The sequence below is a fragment of the Chamaea fasciata genome, unplaced genomic scaffold (assembly GCF_029207755.1).
Source record: "Chamaea fasciata isolate MVZ Bird 193981 ecotype frontalis unplaced genomic scaffold, bChaFas1.0.hap1 SCAF_8, whole genome shotgun sequence".
Taxonomy (NCBI): domain Eukaryota; kingdom Metazoa; phylum Chordata; class Aves; order Passeriformes; family Sylviidae; genus Chamaea; species Chamaea fasciata.
The window spans coordinates 1596446-1614206 of NW_027094093.1; the positions used below are offsets into that span (position 1 = coordinate 1596446).

The following is a 17761-nucleotide window of genomic DNA, read 5'->3' on the forward strand; positions in this document are numbered from 1 at the left end:
TAACACAGCCAAAGGAAAACAACAGCCGAAACCAGGTATCTTCCTCTTTTTCGTCCCTTTGCTCTCCTCACCCTTACTGCTTTATCCAGCTCTTCATTTTCCCTTGGAGAAAGAATGTGCAGGGCTAGGGCTGGACAAGTATCCCTGTGCCCAGCAGAGGACACTCTGGGATCACCCAGAGGCAGGAGCAGGGAAAAGTCCACCTTTCCCACCAAGCCAGCCCAGGTGAGCGGGCTGGAACTCCACAGGGACTTAATTTATCTGGAACTCCACAGGGACTTAATTTATCCTCCCCGTGCTCCAGGAATATGGACACTGCTGCCAGGAGAGGATTTCCAGAGCCAATTAGGAGCCAAAGCACTTGGGACAAGTAGATCTGATGCAGAAGAAGGAGCGGGATCATCACCACAGCTCAGGCCCTCCAAACCTTCCCAGGGGAAGGGTTAATCAAGGGATTATGTCCCCTCTTATTGCCCCTTAATTATGGGCCATACAGAGCCAAAAAACAGGGCAGAGCCTGCAGCCCGGCTTCCCTTACTGGGAGATGGACAAATCCACAGCCACAGCCCAGTTTAAAGCACCAGAGCTGAGACTGGGGTACTTCCCAGAGGGGAAACTGAGGCAGGGCCAACCATTGTTCCTCTCCCCGAGCTCCCCAGAGCCCCGAGCACCGCAGGCTGGCCTTTTCCAGCAAATCCTTCAAATCTCTGGGGAAAAGGCAGCAGCCAAAATGCCCTCAGTGCCCTTGGAGAACGGGGGTACAAACACCTCCCATCTCAGCAGCTTCCCCCCCAGAGCTGGTGATTTCTGCTCCCAGCCAGGGACCTTTGGAGTGTTTATCTTATTTTTTCCTGGATTTTAACACCCAGTAAGTCTGGGAAAGAGACAGTGCTGCTTCCCAGCTCTTCTGGACTGCTCGAACCCACCCCAGCTGCAAAATACAGCCAGGGAGCTCTTTGGTTTTGGGATGGGGTGTCCTGGGGGACACAGCAGCCCTGACTCCGGGGGGAGGATGCAGCCAGCATCTCTCTCTGCTTCCCACCAGCCAGACCACGGGAAATGACAGGAATTGCTGGCATTTTTTCTGCAGCCACAGGGTTTCTCAGCCTCAGCCCAGTCCTCAAGGGCAACAGTGAGGTTTTTCCACTGCCATGGGAGCTCTGGGTGGATCTCGGGCTTCTCCACCTCCCCCAGTGTGGGGGTCCATGGAGACCCCTGGCCCACAGGGACACACACCAGGGTGTCCAAGCCTGTCCAATCTAGCCTTGGACATTTCCAGGGATCTAGGGGCAGCCACAGCTTCCCTGGGCAACCTCATCACCCTCACAGGGGAGAATTTCTTCCTAATATTCCATCTGAAAGCTGACAGCCATTCTCCCTTTGAAATATGTCCTTATAAATAAATATCCTGGTTTTTCACAGGCACGGGAACACTCCCTCTTCTTTACCTGTGCAGGGCTCCACCCACAGGTGGGTCCCTTGCCCTGGACACTCTCACTTGGATGCTCACACTCAGACCTGCAATTAACCATTTAATTCATTTATTTGATAATCTACCTTTTGGGTGCCTTTGTAAGAAGTAAATACTTACTGCTGCTGGTACCCAGCCACAACTCCAGTTTGGGGAGGTTTTCCCGGAGCTCATTTCCCACTGTGGGAAATCATGGAAGCATGACATGGGAAGATGTGGAATGCATCTCTCTTCCCTGAGGAGTGTGGATGAGGGAAACCAACCTGCCAGGAGCAGTGCCAGCCTCATTTAACAAAAACCACCCAAACTCACCCCAAACCCACAGGCATCCACGAAGAAAAAGTGGCTTTGGGATTGCAGCTGCGATGGTCCAGCCCGGAGAGCAGTGCAGGGATAATGCTGCGGGAACACCCAAGGGAAATGGTCCAGAACACGCCTTGGCCCCTGCATCATCCCCCGGAGTTATCCCTGCAGCATTCCAGAGGGTTTGGCACTGGAGATGTCCCATCCCCCGGCAGTTTGGATCCCTGGCACTGCCTGAGGGTGACAGGGAGCTGGCACCAGCAAGCCCAGGCAATTTTAGCTGGAGCAGCCACAGAGCCCTCGGATTAATTATCACCTGCAGAGGTGTTTTTAGGAGTTATTTCTAGGTGAGAGGGATGAAACCTGGGGAAAAGGGATTGCCAAAATATCTGACACAAAGGGCGGGACAGACTCTCTCTCCACGAGGTGGGGGGAGCATCAATTCCCATTCTTTTAAGGAAGGGTGAAAGGTCTCCTGTGCCAGATCCGATTGCTTAGGATGATAAAAGCGAGAGTCATCGAGCAAATCCCAAATCCCCCCAGCCAGGCTCCTGCCTGGTTTATTTAATAAAACCAGCCTGAATAAAAGGAGCGGATTTCTTCCCAGGAATGCTACCAGCCTGGATTATCTGGGGGGGGGAGACATGATCCCTGCTTCACTGAGGGAGATCCAAGCATCCCTCTGTGGTTCAGTCCCAGGGACTCGATTTGCGCTGCACGATGCCACAGAGTTGGAAGCTTTAATTAATGTTCAGTGGGGGGAATCAAAGCAGGGCAGGAACACACAGTAATATTCCAGAGGCTGCTGAAGGGATGCTGGGGCTGTCCTTTGGGGCTGGGTTGGTCCCAACCCCTTGGAGATGATCTCAGCAGAGCAGGAGAGTGATTCAGAGCTGGGATGACTCAGGGAGGGGCAGGGGGAGCAAGGGGAAACCACAACCAGCGTCACTCCCAACATCCCAACACCGAGTGAGGCTGTTAAACAGTAAAAAAATTACACACTCCTCCCCCCAGCCAGAGCCCTCTTCCTTTTCACTTGGACATCAGGGTCCTTCCACCCTAAATCCAGCAATCAGCCACCCCTTGAGAAAAACCTACCTTTACGTCCTTCTCCCCCTCCACCCCCCCAATTATAATAAAAATTTTAAAAAGCCCAAAGGTACTATTTGTTGTTCAGAAGCCCTTGAATTCCAGCAATGGATTTAAACCTGCTGAGGTGTGAAGAGGGGAGACCCAGGGGATGCTTTGAGTAAAGCCCGTTACCAAAAAAAAAAAAAAAAACAAAGAGCTTTTGAAAGGAGGCTTGAGTGGGTCATGCTGTGAAAGTGGAATGCGAGTTGCATTTCCAGGGATGATCATCATCATCATCTCCCTTAATTTCCAGCCATTCAAGCCCTTTTTTTGTGAGGGATCGGGCCTGATTAAGTCACCTCGGGCTATTAAGGTAAAAAAAAAAAATTAAGGATCCCACAAACAAGGAAACCCGAACCTGGCACAGGACTGCTGAGCCCGGTGTGCTCTGAAAAATCCCAGCACCCAGGGCAGGATTCTAAGGAATCCATTGTGATCCGCACCGAAGGTGTTTCTACCACGGTTTTCCACAAAGCAAACCATCAAGCCTCCACACAGCCTGGAGATACGGCCCCCAGAGGAGGCTGGATGCAGGGGACAGCCCTGGGAAGGAGGGGGTTGGTGGCAAAAGAAAAGCCTGAGGAAGACTTGGGAGCAACCCTGCTCCTCTAAGGACTCACAGCCAGCTCCTCGTGTTGTATCCTGTTCATCCCCAAAAGGCTTTTAATGGAGAGCTGGGAAAGAAACAAATCCAGCCGTTCTCAGCAGGGATTTTAGGGATGAAAACGAATGCCGAGAGCTCCAGGGTCTTTCACCACAGGCTCCAGATTTCCCCACAAACCACGCTTTGTGTGGAGACCCCAACACCCATGGGGTGGACTTTTCTCCCCCTTCCCCTCCTGACACCTCTCCTCCAACCTTTTGGGGCTGGATGAGCCCACGGAAGATGATCCCTGACTTGTGATGGCTGAAGCAGAGGAGAAAATGCCGTGGGGATGCATTTGCAAGGTGACCCGCGCCAAAGCACTTTGTTCCCTGAGGAATAAAAAGCTGAATCCTTTCTTCCCTTGAAGCTGAAATAGTCCAGGGAGCCAGACAGCAGGGAAGAAGCCAAGGGGGAACTCCCCGAATCGTTGGGCTGGTGTTCCTATTTCCCAGAGCAGGGTATCCATGGTGGGGCATCACCTGTGTCCATGCCACAGAGCCGGGGCAGGGCAGGAGGGGCCTGAGAGCCCCGGCAGAAACCAGAATATTTCCCATCCCTGGCTTGGAATCTGACCTCCAGTGGGATTGGGAGCACCACAACAGCCTTGGCTAAACACAAGGGCGTTTTCCCCAGCCAGAAAACAACCAGGAAAACTCCTCTGTGCCAAAACAAATCCTGCAACCCCATCTCATCCCACTTCAGGAAGTTCCTGACCTAAAGCCTGAGCATAAGCAGCGAGTTTGGGAGGTGAGATCGTTTCCAGCCAATTTTCCTCTGGGGACAGTGGGATGGAAAGGCTGAGGGGAAGGAATAGGTTTTACCACTGGCTCTGGGTGTTGGCACAGCAGAAACCCCACTAAATTAATCCCACTCTGTTTAGGGATGAAGAGACAACAGCAGATGACATCTAACCAGGAGCACGGGAGAGTAACAGCTTTAATTGGAATGACTTTTTCCCCCAAAACTCCTTTTTCTTTAAAAAAAGGACCATTAACAATAGGAACAAAACCCAGTTACTGGAAAAGGGTGGCAAAGCAAAGCCCAGACAGATTTTTAGAAGGCCTTGACGTTTAGTTCAGAAGGCATCTGAGGGTCACATTCCCAGTCCCAGCATGGGAAGAAGGACTGGATTTCAGACCAGAAACAGGGAGAAAATAACGCAGCCTCACCCCACGGGCCCCAAAACGTGCTGGCCATGGTCCCAAGGGTCAGGGGAGGGTGGTGAGGAGCTGAGCCCAGGGCGTTTGAGGCAGCCAAGGTGGGTATTCAGAGTACCTGAGGTAGACAGAAAAAGCAAGGGGGGGTGCGGGCATGAAAAAACCCCTGGGATTATTTGTGGATCACAGGAGGCTCTAACTCCTGCCCTCACCTGCTGCTGCCACTCCCCAAGCACAGCCTTCTGCAGAGCTCTGGAGCCTGCCAGGAGAAGGGGGAAAGCCCGGATTTGGGAAAAAGGCCAGATTTGGGCAAAACCCCTGGGGAAAGGCATCCTGCTGCCTGCACCTGGAGGGCACCCTCACTGCAACAGGGATTTTAGCTCCTGCATGGAAAAACGGGTGCCTCAGGGGGAGGGAATGGGGCTGGGCTGCTGACAGAGCCTCTGTGCTATGGGGAGTTGCACAGGGAACCCCTTAAAGCCCCCGAGGAGAACTTGAGGTGCTACTGTGGGGTCCCATAGAGAGTGGTCACTTCTGGGGATGGGATTTTGGGAAAAGACACCATTCCCTCCACCAGATGCCTTTCCTACTCTTTTTCTTCTGTTATTTTTTTAAATTAACCTGAAAAGAAAAAAAAAATCCATCCTTTAGGAACATTTACACATCCTCTGGTAGCAGCTTTTCACTAAAAGGAGCCTTTGCACTTACAATAATCTTGCTGTGCAAAAATATTTCCCTCCCAGGTGAAATATCTGAAGGCTGAGGAGCAGAAGGAAGAACGGAAGTCATTCAAAAAACTCAAATTTAAAAGGAACAGGAGAAAAATAATACGGGCACTGGGTGACACAAATACTGAGGTTTTTGGCACCAAGTTTATAGCAAAGATTATTTACAAGTTAAACTGGATTTGAAGAGCCTTGAAGAATTAGAAATCGATGGCAAAGAGCACCTGGAACACTCCCAGTGAGCTCAGATTTCAAATTAGGAGGAAGATTCTCTCTTTCCCCCCCCCCCCTTTTTTTTTTTTTATTTTGGCATTTGGGCCTGCAGAGGAATTATCTGGATGGCAAGAACAATTTCCTTCCCCTTTCTGGCCTCTTCCCCAGAGCAGGAGCACCTGGGCAGTTTGTTTGATTCCCTCTCACCATCCTCCCGATCCATCTCCTGAGGTCTCTGGCAAGCCCCAAACTTCCAGCTTCTTCCAGGGGTGTCCTGCACCACATCCAGGTGGGAAGAAGTTCCTCCTTCCTGGTAAAATACAGGAACAGGCAACTCCCTGGCCACAAACAAGAAAATCCACGTCTGCAGAGACATGAAAATAACCCAAAAAAATCAACGAAAATGCTCACAAGGACTGTGAATTTAAAAAAAAAAAAAAAAAAAAAAAGGCTTTTTTGGTGCGAGGTGCTGCTTGGGCTGAGCATATCCCAGATTTGGGGACAGCCCAAGTTCCTTATGGTGCTTTAATCACATCTGGTAGCTCAAAACCGGCCTGTGGTGGGGGGAAAGGGCATTCACTGTGCTTCCTCTTAAAATATGTATTTACAGGACTCATATTTGTCTCAAACCCCATAATTTCAAAGCAGTTTCTACCACCTAAAAGCAGCCACAGCTTCCCCCACCCCTCCCCAATGTGGTGACAACTTTTACTGCTCGTTACAAAAATTAGACTTTTATTTGTAAATGCCTAGAAAATGTGATCTCTTTTGGGATCCCTCCCCACCCCTTACCCTCTTGAAAGTGTTTTTTCAGTAAGAAATAGTGTAGCTGGATGAAAACCCATCCCCTTCCAGATGAATTCCCATCAAGGTGGGATATCTCTTGGTGATTTCCAGTCGTGGTGGAGAACTTGCAAACTTTGGCCTCTTCAAACCCAGGGGAGAGCAACCTCCACTCCTTCCCTTTAAAGTCAACTGCGTAAGAAAAGGGAGGTGGGGGAGGAAAAAAGCACAGGAAAAAAAATTCCCAGCCAAGGAGAAGTGGACAAACAGGGGCTAGATGGCAAAATCCTCGTGGTCCTGGGGGCTGAAGGCAGCTGCCCGCAGCATGTCCAAGGAATTGACGAGGATCAGGGTGCCCGTGAGGTGCTTCCAGCGCTTGGTGATGGGGTTCTTCATCTTGTCCAGTCCCGTGTGCAGCTCCTGGATGACATCCCTGTAGCTGTCCCCCATCTGGCTGCTCCAGGTGAGCAGGAAGTCGTACGCCGGCTTCCACATGGCCTGGGGAGAGGGGGGGACGGGAGGGAGGGGATCAGAGCTCAGCCAGCGCTGCAGTAATAAAGTGGACGGGACTCCGTTTCCCCATGCAGAAAAGCCAATTCTTCATTCACGTAACTCATTTTATTCTCATGTTCAACTCCAATTGGCTGGTAGTTTTCTTGCCCCCTTAATTAACTGGTTAGCAAACAGCATTTTACCTGCTTATCAAGTCTCTCTATTCTTGGATTGTTTACGTATTTTTTTCACTGATTCTCATGGGATAGGTTTACTGTTTATGCAGGTGCAAACTTATCTTTCTCACAAGAATAAACTGTTGTGTTAACTGACTTTCACTGTCTAGATTCTTTCACACACGGGAACTTAGCTAGCTGCTGAGCCCTACTTAGAAGAAGTAGTGACAGGCTTAAGGCCTGATTTTATAAAGCTTTTCTAAGATTCCATGTAGCACTGAACCAGGTAGATGTTTTCTATATAAGAAGGGTTCCAGTTTCACCTTAGGACTTTTAGGGGAAAAACACTAGAAGTTTCTTTGCTCTCCTGGCAGTAATTGGCTCGATGCCAAGAGAAAAACAATGATAGGTCTCTTTACCTGTTCCTCAGAAAAGTAACTGTTCTCTATTGGGCTGTTTGCCAAAAAAACCCACAAAAATCGTTCAATACTTAAGGGAGAGCACGAGGCTTCTCAGCACATTTTCAGGGCGTTGTAGCAGGTGTGTGGGACCTGTCCCTACACTGTGAACAGCTTTGTTCTTTTGTTTTGTATTATTTTCTTCTTTTATTAAAACCTTTTTTGCTTTTTCAAGACACACTCGATCATGCCGTCTCGCGAGTAATTTAAGCTATTTTCTGTGAGGTGCTGGACACCCTCAGAGGTATTGAACCCTCGCAGAGCTAAATACACCTGACTGTTCAAGAAAACTCAGTAATTCTTACCTGTCTGCAACAAGCCAGCATCCCAGAAAAAGCACATTCCCGGGAAAACAGCCCCCCAGCGTCCTCAGATCCCTGCGACCCTCCAACAAGAGCGTGCTCCGGAGGAATCCCCAGAGAAACGTGGAATGGTTTGGGCTTTTGGGCCGGAGAGGCCTTTGGGGCCAACCATTAACATGGTGGGTTTGGCAGGGCCGGCTCGACAGCCGGACTCAAACATCCCGAAGGCCTTTTCCAGCCGGAGGGATTCCAAGGCCTGCAGCAGCCCTCACCTCACTGTCCACCGTGCCCGTCCTGTCGCGGTGCGGGGCCTCGTAGGCGTCCATCTGCTGCTTGGACACCTTGGCCAGCTTCTCGGCCAGCTCCCGCCAGCGCTGGGCCACCTCCACGGCCGTGGTCAGCAGCACAAAGTCCTGGATCAGCCGCACCACCAGCCCCTGGCAGTCCATCTTCAGCAGGGCCTGGAGGACACCGGGAGAAGCAAGCAGAGGGTCAAGGCCAGGAAACTCTGCCCCAGGAGCGTCCCAAAAATCCTCCTGCCTCCTTTTCAGTGACAGCTGGGGAAATTAGGCCACCAGGCTCGGCAAGAGGATAATCCCATGAACTGCACAAAATGCTCTGACCCCTCTGGGACGGGGTTTGTAGCCTCATTCTCCAGGCAGCCCCTCCCCAGGTGTCCAGGCCCCACCTTAAGCAGTTTAAAGCACCCCTGGGGCGGAGGACAACAGATGCTTTTAATCAAGAGAACTAATCCAGACTCCATCCCAGAGCTGCAGGATCCTTCAGAGCAGTGGGCAAGGGACAACCAGGACATTTTGGGATGGGACTTGGACATCAGCTCTGTGAGGGGCTGGACTAGGGCGAGACCCAGGTAAAGACTCCGACACTACGGGACCATTGCTCAGCTTGGGATGTTCTTCCTCTTCTCCTCCTCCTCCTCTTCCTGCATCTTTTATTGTCCTAAAAGCTGAGATTTTCCACAAATGGTTCTGAAGTGGAAAGAGCAACTGCATCAGTCTGGGTTTTCTAGGTAGGAATGACTTAGCCGGGCAAAAAAGGATGGAGTAGGGTTAGCTCCTGTCTTAAAGTGTCAAATCCCATTAAAATCCCCTCTGAGTGGGATGAAGCTGCAGTAGGGGAAAACCCCAGTGCAGCCTTGGGAAAGGAAGGGTTTAATGGCAGCGTTCAGTCTCAGAGGATGGGATCTGACTGCCAGAACTGGATCATCATCCCACTCCCCAGGGCTCCCACAGCCTCTGCCAGAGCATCTGGACCACAACAGTCCCAGCAGCAGCAACGCCAGACCTTGGGCAAATCCCACCCTGAACCTCAGGAGGGGGTTGATGCTATTAAAAATGGAACTCAAGCAAGCAGACCCTTCACAGCAGCACGGAGTTGATTCTTACAGAAATCATAAGGATAAGGTGGTTCCCCACGTGGCCAGAATCCACCTCTCTGCCCCTGTGGGTCCTGACATTCCTCTCCCAACACAGGGGTCTAGGCAAATCCAGGTTTGGCTCTGGGGCAAAGAAGGGTTAAATCCTCCCACTGGAGACTGCACTGGGGACAGCTGGGGGAGGGAAGATGGGAACATCTGAAACCACTCCAGCGATTTGCAAAGCAAATGCACGTTGATTTTCCCCTTATCTGCTCCCAGCTTAAAGCTGAGCTGGGCTCTAATCGCAGCTGCAGCCCAGCACGTGCCTGCTCCTCCAAAGCGCTGACACCGGCTTCCTGTGGGAGCCAGGGAGGCCATAAACCCCCTCGTTAAACAAGCGAGGAAAACCCATCGAAAAGAGCGCTCACTTGGTTTTGCAACAAGACATGAAGGAGCGTTTAGATCTCACACACCTGCGCCTGAACCGCCTCCTCTCCTACAGCTCACGGATCCACCACCCTCTCTGGATCCACCACCCTCTCTGCAGCCAAGGGATCTGGAGAGCCCTAAGGAAAGGGCAGACTGAACATCCTCAAACCTGCCTTTCCAGGCAGCTAGATCCCAACCCCGTGCACCACCTGGCGCTTAGAAGAGCAGGGTGAAGGACCTGCTCTCATCTCCTGCCCGAGGTCAGAGGCAGCGCTGCAGGGTTAAGAAGGGTGGAGCTCCAGGAGATGGATTCTCCTGCTCCTTCTGCTGCTCCAGGTGAACAACAAAACAGCAGCAAGGAAAACACCTGGGAGGCCCCCTCATGAAGAACTGCAAAATCACTCAGAAAAATGACTCTGGGAGAGATGCATTGGTCTGGAGTGCTGCAGGTTAACTCTGAAACTTAAGTGATGGCCACAGCACCACCTGCTGTGCCCTGGCAGCTCCAGTCACAGGGGCAGAGGTGACAGGACATGGGGACAGCACCAGAACCACGTGGGGATGGGCTGCAAGGCATCAACAGATGCCAAGGTGGCAGCTAGACGGGGAATGTTACTGGAAACGGCGAGACACTGGGATTAGCTCAGCAGACTTAATCCTCCAGTGGGATTACGCTACAATTTTTTCCATCCTCCTCCCTTGCCCTGCATAAGCCTCCTGGGATAGCTGGGTCCATTCACTGTGTCTCCATCCCTCATCTCCCAGGTGTGACCTGGGCTGTGCTCTGCCAGAGCCCTCAGTATTATTTATTATTTATTCCCCTGGGAGCAGCCGGAACTGGCTCTGCCAGCCCAGCAAAGAGGGTGTTTGATATTCAAATCCCAGTTCAAAGCAGAAACCCCTCAACTTAAAAGGCATCCAGGGGAGGCTGAATTTACATCCCAGCTTTGAAATGCAGAATCCCATTTCCTAATGAAGGAAAGCATCATTGAGGAGGAAAACAGTTCCCCCCTGGGACTTCCTCAAACACAGGGAATAAAGTCCCCAAGGAGACCATGAGACCCCACAGGGGGAGAGCATGCTCGTGCATGGGCTCATTATCCTCTCTAGGATACAGGTCAGGTTTTGACCCAAAAAAGCTGGCTCTGTACAAGTGTTCCCCAAAATAACGCTTGCTGAGGCATCAAACATCTCTTTCACTTACTGTTTTGGCTGTCCCTACCTCCAAAAAAGCATGTTTAAAATATACATTCTCAGCCTGAAATACAGATCTTTTTTCTTTTACCTCATACAGCCATGCACTGCTTCCCTGGGGTAATTCCCTTGGACATGACGCCCAGCTGGATCTCAGCATGCTGAGGGTGGTGAGGCCCTGGCACAGGCTGCTCAGAGATGTGGCTTCACATCCCTGGAAGTGTCTAAGGCCAGGCTGGACACTGGGGCTTGGAGCGACCTGGGATAGTGGAAAGTGTCCCTGCCCATGGCAGGGGCTGGAAAGGGACGGGCTTTAAGGTCCCTTCCAACCCAAAGCCTTGGACACCCTGACCTGCAGGACTTTAGGACAGTTGCAGCCCCTCAGCAGCTCTTTGAGGCCTGCACGCACCAGGGACAAGCAGAAACTGTTGGCAGGAGACAGGCAGCACATGGATACCTGGATACCGGGAGTCAGAGCAAACAAAACAATGGGAGAGGAAAAAAATATCCCAAGCTCATCTCCTGTGTGACCTTTACAAGTAGCGTGGAGAAGAACAAGCTCATAGTTTCCTCTGCACAGCTCCCTGCTCCTGTGCCAGGGGCCATTCCCAGCAGACCCGTGTTTTTCCCAACAGCAGTGTCTGTTGGAAGGATGATAAATGAGTGTCTCTCTGACAGCCAGAGAGGGAGAAATGCTGTGTCTCAGGGCAGGTCTAACCCCACGGGCCAGGCACCAGGGGCAATGAAATCTTCTTGAATCCATGCCCAGCTTTTCTATCCAAACCATCCATGTGCTGCCTGCTTCCAATGGGCAGAGAGGAGGGAGGGAGAGCTTTCCCTCTCTGCTGAGTAATTCCTGAACCACATCCCCCTGAGTTACCTTCACACTCCAGTGCTAGTGCCTGATTAGAAAAATAATAATTAAAGGCAGATTACTGATTAACCAGTCATCATGACCAGGCTTTTCCTTGCTTGGCTGCTGGTGCACAACTCTGCCACTGGCGTTTTGTGTACTCAACACTGATAAACCTGTTTCCACTTCTTCCTTCCCTGTCCTTTTGAGGGGAGACAACCAACTTTCGGCTGAAATGGCCACACTGGAGCTTAGTGCAGCTGGTACCTCTTGCCAGAAATCCACTCCATTTGTTACAAATAAAATCAGATTTAAACACAATAAAATCCATTACTGCTCCATTGCTAACGCCTGAAACATCATTATTTTCTTCCTTCAACAGGCTCAATCTAATTTCTCCATAGGCTAAGGAGGATTTGACGGCAGCCAGGGGTTTGGAAGCAGCATCAAGTTCCACCAAGAAGGGAGCTCATCCTTTATCCACAGGCTTGGCCTCACAGAGAGCTGGATTAGAGAAACAAGGAGAATAAAACCTGCCCTGGGACTCTGATCCCCAGGCAGCCACAGGGGAGCACGATGTTTTCCTGCAGCTCCCAGCCCTCCCCATGAGTCAGCAGCTCCCTGAGCCTTATCTTTCCCTTTGTCTCCCCAGTGAGGATTCTTGATGACCTACAGAGTTGCCTGGGATCCCTGAAAAACAGTGGGGACAGATAAAAGCAACACCTACGGGGTTTGCAAACAGGTAAAGCAAACAGCACAAAGCTCCCAGAAACATCCAGCAAGAGCAGCACGGATTTCATCCCAACATTCACTGAGCCTGATGATTAAAGGAACAAACCCTCCCTTGGGGGAAACAGGGGGGCCAGAGGGGGGATTTTCCAGTCCTGGATGAGGAAAGGGTCACTGATAGCCCAGGAGAACCCTGCAACAGAAGCAGCATTGATGGCATCACCTGAAAGCTGAAAGTCAAAGCTGAAAGGTTGCCCCACAGGCTCGAAAGTACTACCCGGGCACAGGGAACTCTCCGGACAACATTTTCATGAATAACAATGGATTCCACTCTCTTCTTAACACCTTCTACTCAGTCCTGAAATTTTCCCCTTTTCCCTAAAAGGCGTGTGGGAACTGAACTCCTTCATTCAGCTCCAGTCCCCTTTTGCCATAATTTCATTTTGCCAAGCAAGGCTGCCGCTATTCCTTAATCCAATTGACATTTTAAACCATTCTGTTCTCCGTAACTCAGTTGTTCTGCTCCTGTGGGAGAGCACGGAATGGGAGAGAGCTGCAAATCTCTTCCAGACATTTTGCTCTGTATTTTCTTTGGCTTACTTCCTATGAAATGCTAGAAATGATCGTGGAGATGATATTTCGTGAGGGATTTACTTGCTAACGGCATCCTAGAAATACGGGCAGGCAGCGCTCCTCCCAGATTCCTTCCAGGACAAGGAGCAAGCCACGCATTTCCATTTACAATGTATAAAACATCCCAGCTCAGAGGTGCCCTTGGTTTAGTTGCCACTAAAAAAAAAGGCTCCTCATCCCTGAAAGTGTTCCAGGCCAGGCCGGGCAGGGCTTGGAGCAACCTGGGACCGTGGAACGTGTCCCTGTCCATGGCAGGGGGTGGGACTGGATGAGCTTTGAGGTTTCTTTCAACCCAAACTATTGTGTGATTCTGGAATTTCAAGTACCTCATTATTGCCATGATCCCACTAAACCAAGAGCCCACCAACCACAGGGCTGGAGTCCCACCTGGCAGTGCCCAGCAGTCTTCAAAAGACCTTAGAGATGGACTTCATTCTCTAAACACTGAATTAAGAAACTTCCACCTCCCCTGACCCCTCTGCAAAGCCAGGAATGAAGCCCCCCTTTGCCAGGCCTCAGACTCACCGTCATCAGCTCCTTCTGGAAGGATTTTCTCTCCTTGTTCTCCACGCTGTTGCAGTCTTCCTTCAGCTTCTCCAGGACGGAGGCCACTCGCTCCGGCTCGCTGTCCAGCTCTGCCCGGCAGAAGAACGTGAGTGGCAAGTTCAGGTAGCCCAGGGCGTCGGCAAAGGAGCGCCAGCTGCTGAGGTTCTCCATCAGCAGAGTCCTCACCGAGGCGTAGATGTAGGTCAGGAACTTGCAGGGCCTCAGGATCTGCTCCAGCAGCAGGCTGGTGGTGAGATCCGGCCCGGAGAAGTAGCTGGGTTTGACCTTCCCGACCACCAGCACATTTTTGGTGTGCACAAGGCCGATTTTCCCCTGGTAGTAGCCAATGTACCACTCCTTGGTCCATAGCTGGCCTTTCAACCTGATCTTCTCCTCACTGAGGAGGGCTATGACATCTCCCTTCTTGTACTCCAGCAAGTAGTGGTTCTTGCTCTGCCTCACCACCGTCTTCAGCAGCTTCCCGTACTTCAGGCTCAACACTGGCCGGTCCTGAAAAACCGGATACTTGGCAGTGGCAGCCAGAGGGGAGAGGATGATCTTCCCCACCTCGTTCTTCTTGAGGAACCGCCTCTGCCCTGCGGGCTTGATGGCACTTTTTGGAGGCGGCTGCGGTGTCTGGACGCAGAACTGGGTCAGAATGGCATCCTGGTCATCCTTGACCTGTATCCTCAGCGTAAAGTCCGAGAGCTCGTTGGGGTCATGGGAGGCGATCGGGAAGATGAGGCGGCTGACCTTGCCCAGCTTCATCTGGAAGCCCCGGACGATCTTGGCTTGCTCGCTGGCCTTCACCTCATAGTTGGTCATGTTGGAGAACATGCAGAGCTTGAGGTCCTGGGGCCGGGACAGGGTGAACTGGTGCTTCCCCCAGAGCTGGAGGGCAACGGGAGCTGGGCTGTGGGACTGCCTGGTGACCTCATTGACCAGCAGGGTCTTGGGTGCGCACTCGTGGCCGAACACGGCTACCACGGTCTTGAAGGAAGGGTGGATGTGCTTGGGGCCGTAGACCCCCACTGTGACCTTCTTGCTGATGTAATCCCACACGGTGTAAGGGTAGAGGATGTTCTGCCCCTGTGCCACGGCCGCGATGTACATGCAGGGCTCCAGGTTCTCCAGCTGCACCTGGATCGTGTCCCCGTAGGAATAGCTCAGCTGCATCGGCGTGTACGGCCCCTCCTTCACATCACTGCGCAGGCACTGCAGCCCCACCAGGCTTTTGCTCACGGTGTCATTCTTGACCTCTGCCGACACCTTCATCTCCAGGATGATGAAGGTCTTCACCTCCATGTTGCTGAGCTTGATCTGCAGGACGGGGCTGATGGTGCTGCACTTGTCGCTGTTCAGCTCCAGGGGTGGGTCCAGCATGGCCTTCATGGAGATCTGCTGCGTCTCCCCGGGGCACACGTGGCCCTCGGGCACGTGGATGCTGATGTTGGTGTCCGGCAGCTGGACGGCCCCACCAGAGCTGTCCAGCTTGCACACAATGTTGGTTTCCACCGGCTGCGTCTGACCCCAGCCAGGATTTTGGCCAAGCAAATCCAAGTCATGGCAAGACCGAGCCAGCTTCCTGTGGTTCAGCCATGCTGTCCTAAAATCCTCCCTGCTCTGGAACTGCTCAGGGGTGGGAGACTTCAAACCGCTGAAGAAACAGGATGATGCCGGTGCATCCGACTTGGCCTGGAGGACAGACAGCTCGGACAAGCTGTAGGAACGTTTGCTTCGGAAGAAGGGGTTGTCCCTCCTCACGGGCTGTTCCACATCCAGCCTGTTTGTGGAGGGAAACTCATCAAAAAGATTCCCCAAGCTGCTGTTGGCGGCCGAACTGGGAAGAGCCGACGTGGGAGCCCCCGTGTCGAACAGCAACAAGTCCACTGCGACGCTGGAGTTGGACTCTTTGTCCGAGCCAGGCACTGCTTGCAAATTCCCATTCAGGAACGGGTTGGTCTGCACCCCGTTCAGGAAGGGGTTGTTGTGGTAGGATTTGGCAGAGTTTCTCTTCACATCGGTCCATTCCCCGAGCAGGTCCAGCTCCTTGACACCCTCATCGGGGCTCTCCAGCAGATTGTCGATCATCCCGCTGTCCGTGAGGGAGGAGTTGCGGTAGTTGACGGGCTGCACGTAGGAGGACGGGATGTAGCCCATCTCCGTGGTGTTGTGGGCGTACCACCACTCCCCTCCTGACGTGTCCAGCACATACAGGTGATCCCCCTTGGAGAACTTCAAGGTGGTGAAATTTGTCGGACAGTAATCCTTGATTGCTATGACTTCCTTCGCGTTCCCGAAGGATGTGGGATTGTCCACCAGCAAGGCACTGGGAGAAGGCACTGCAGAGGCAAGGAGGAGACAGCACAGTGAGAGATGCACAACAGAGTCACCACTGACTTGGAATCCTTTATTCCAGGTCACCCCTCCACGCTGTTTTAAGTGATGAAAGTAGTTTTGGAATCACTGAATCAATGAAGTTGGAAAAGGCCTCCAAGATCATTGAGTCCAACCATTACCCCAGCACTGCCAGGTCCACCACCAAGCCATGTCCCCAGGTGCCACATCTATGTGTTTTCTGAACACTTCCAGGCCCACTAATTCCCTGGACAACTTCTCAAGCCTGAAGGTTATTTTTCTCCATAACATTTTTTCAAGAAAACTCCACTATTTCCAGTACATTCACACCTCTCTTCCCTAAAGGGTTCATCCAAACCCAAGATAACTCTCCCTGCAGGCTAAAAACCCTCTTGCTCTGCTGCAGCCCCTCTTCTGCACATGTCAAACATGCCCAGAGAATCTGTGGCTCCCCCTGAATCCCTGGAAGTGTACCAGGCCAGGTTGGATGGGGCTTGGAGTAACCTGGGCTAATGGAATATGTCCCTTTTTTCAGGTCCCTCCCAAATCAAACCGTTCTAAAGGTTGACCCAGTTTGAACCCTCACTGAATCCCAGCACCTCCCTCCCTCACTGCTGTTCTGGTCCTGGCAGCATCTCCAACCTCCCTTTGCAGAAGTGCCAGTGGAAGTGTTTTCTGCCAGGGGATTCCAATTTACATCCAGGCCGGGTTAAGCCTACACTGCCACCCTATTTACTGGCTCTGCTCTCATTTTCAGGACATGTTTCTGTAAAAAGCACTAAAAACAAGCTGCAGATGATGCTCCATCGATGGTTAAACGTGTGCTGTCTCCCTAACCAGACTGAAGAAAACAAGGAAAGCTGGATTTTCACCAACAGGGAGCTGCAAGGGAACTGGGACAGCACCTGCTTCAACAGGCTCGAGAGCTCTCTGGGAGGAAAAGGGAGTTTAGAAAACACAGGAAGCCCTTAAAATCCCGGAGACAAAGGGATGGGAGCTCAGACTGCACATCCCTGCAGTCACCACTCGCAGGCTGGCAGCACTTATCACCCACGGAAATAACAAGGCAAGGGAAGATACAGCTGAGCAAAGAGAAGCCTTTAAATATAGCCTGGGGATCGAGCGTTCTGAGGAGAAGAGTTTTTTACACATCCTGGGCAACTCATCCGCCAGCAGGCAAAGGCATGAGGACATCCATCCAGTGAAAAACTACACAGAAAACTCTAAATTGGAATTATTTTGGCAGCCTGCTAGGTTGGAAGCCACTGTTAACTCAGTCATCCTGCAGGATGAAGCATTTTTGGTGTCAGATCAGACAGGCAAGTGACTGTTCCCGTGTCCCTCCAGCTGGGCACGCAGGGGTTAACAGGGATGCGCTGAAACCCCTTGGAGAGGAGGAGCAATTCCTATTTTTGCATTAAAACCCATCTAATTTGCAGCAAGTGTTTGATGTTCAGGTGCTACACCTGCAAAAACAATTGCCTTTGTGTGTGTTTATTTTCAAGGCCCTCAGCGCTCTCCAGCTTCCACCTGGAGTTTTTCCTTGGGATGCTCTCCTGCCAGGGGAGCAGTAATTCCCCTCCCACCTGACCACGGCTTTTATGCTGGGTAAGAAAAACACAGCAGGAAAACAAAAGCAATAAAAGGTGGGGGAAAAAAAAAAAAAAAAGAATTATTGGAAGAGCAACCTGCAGGCTCCCAGCGCTGGGGAGTGGGAACACCTTTGCCACCACCTTGTTGGTGCCACTGAGCCCTGTCAGGGGGTGAGGATGGGCCTGAAATGA

The 17761-nt window shown here is 51.7% G+C and overlaps 1 protein-coding gene across 1 annotated transcript in view; it reads right to left on the minus strand.

Annotated features, from left to right (window-relative positions):
• Positions 1-6361: 6361 nt before the first annotated feature.
• Positions 6362-17761, minus strand: part of SH3BP4 (SH3 domain binding protein 4) — a 34109-nt gene continuing 22709 nt past the window's right edge. The window contains exons 3-5 of the mRNA XM_066189358.1: positions 13599-15961; positions 8130-8318; positions 6362-6927 (exon numbers count right to left, since the gene is read on the minus strand). Of these exons, the coding sequence (XP_066045455.1) occupies positions 6703-6927; positions 8130-8318; positions 13599-15961 (2777 nt within the window). The 3' untranslated portion in view covers positions 6362-6702. The remainder of the gene's footprint in view (positions 6928-8129; positions 8319-13598; positions 15962-17761) is intronic.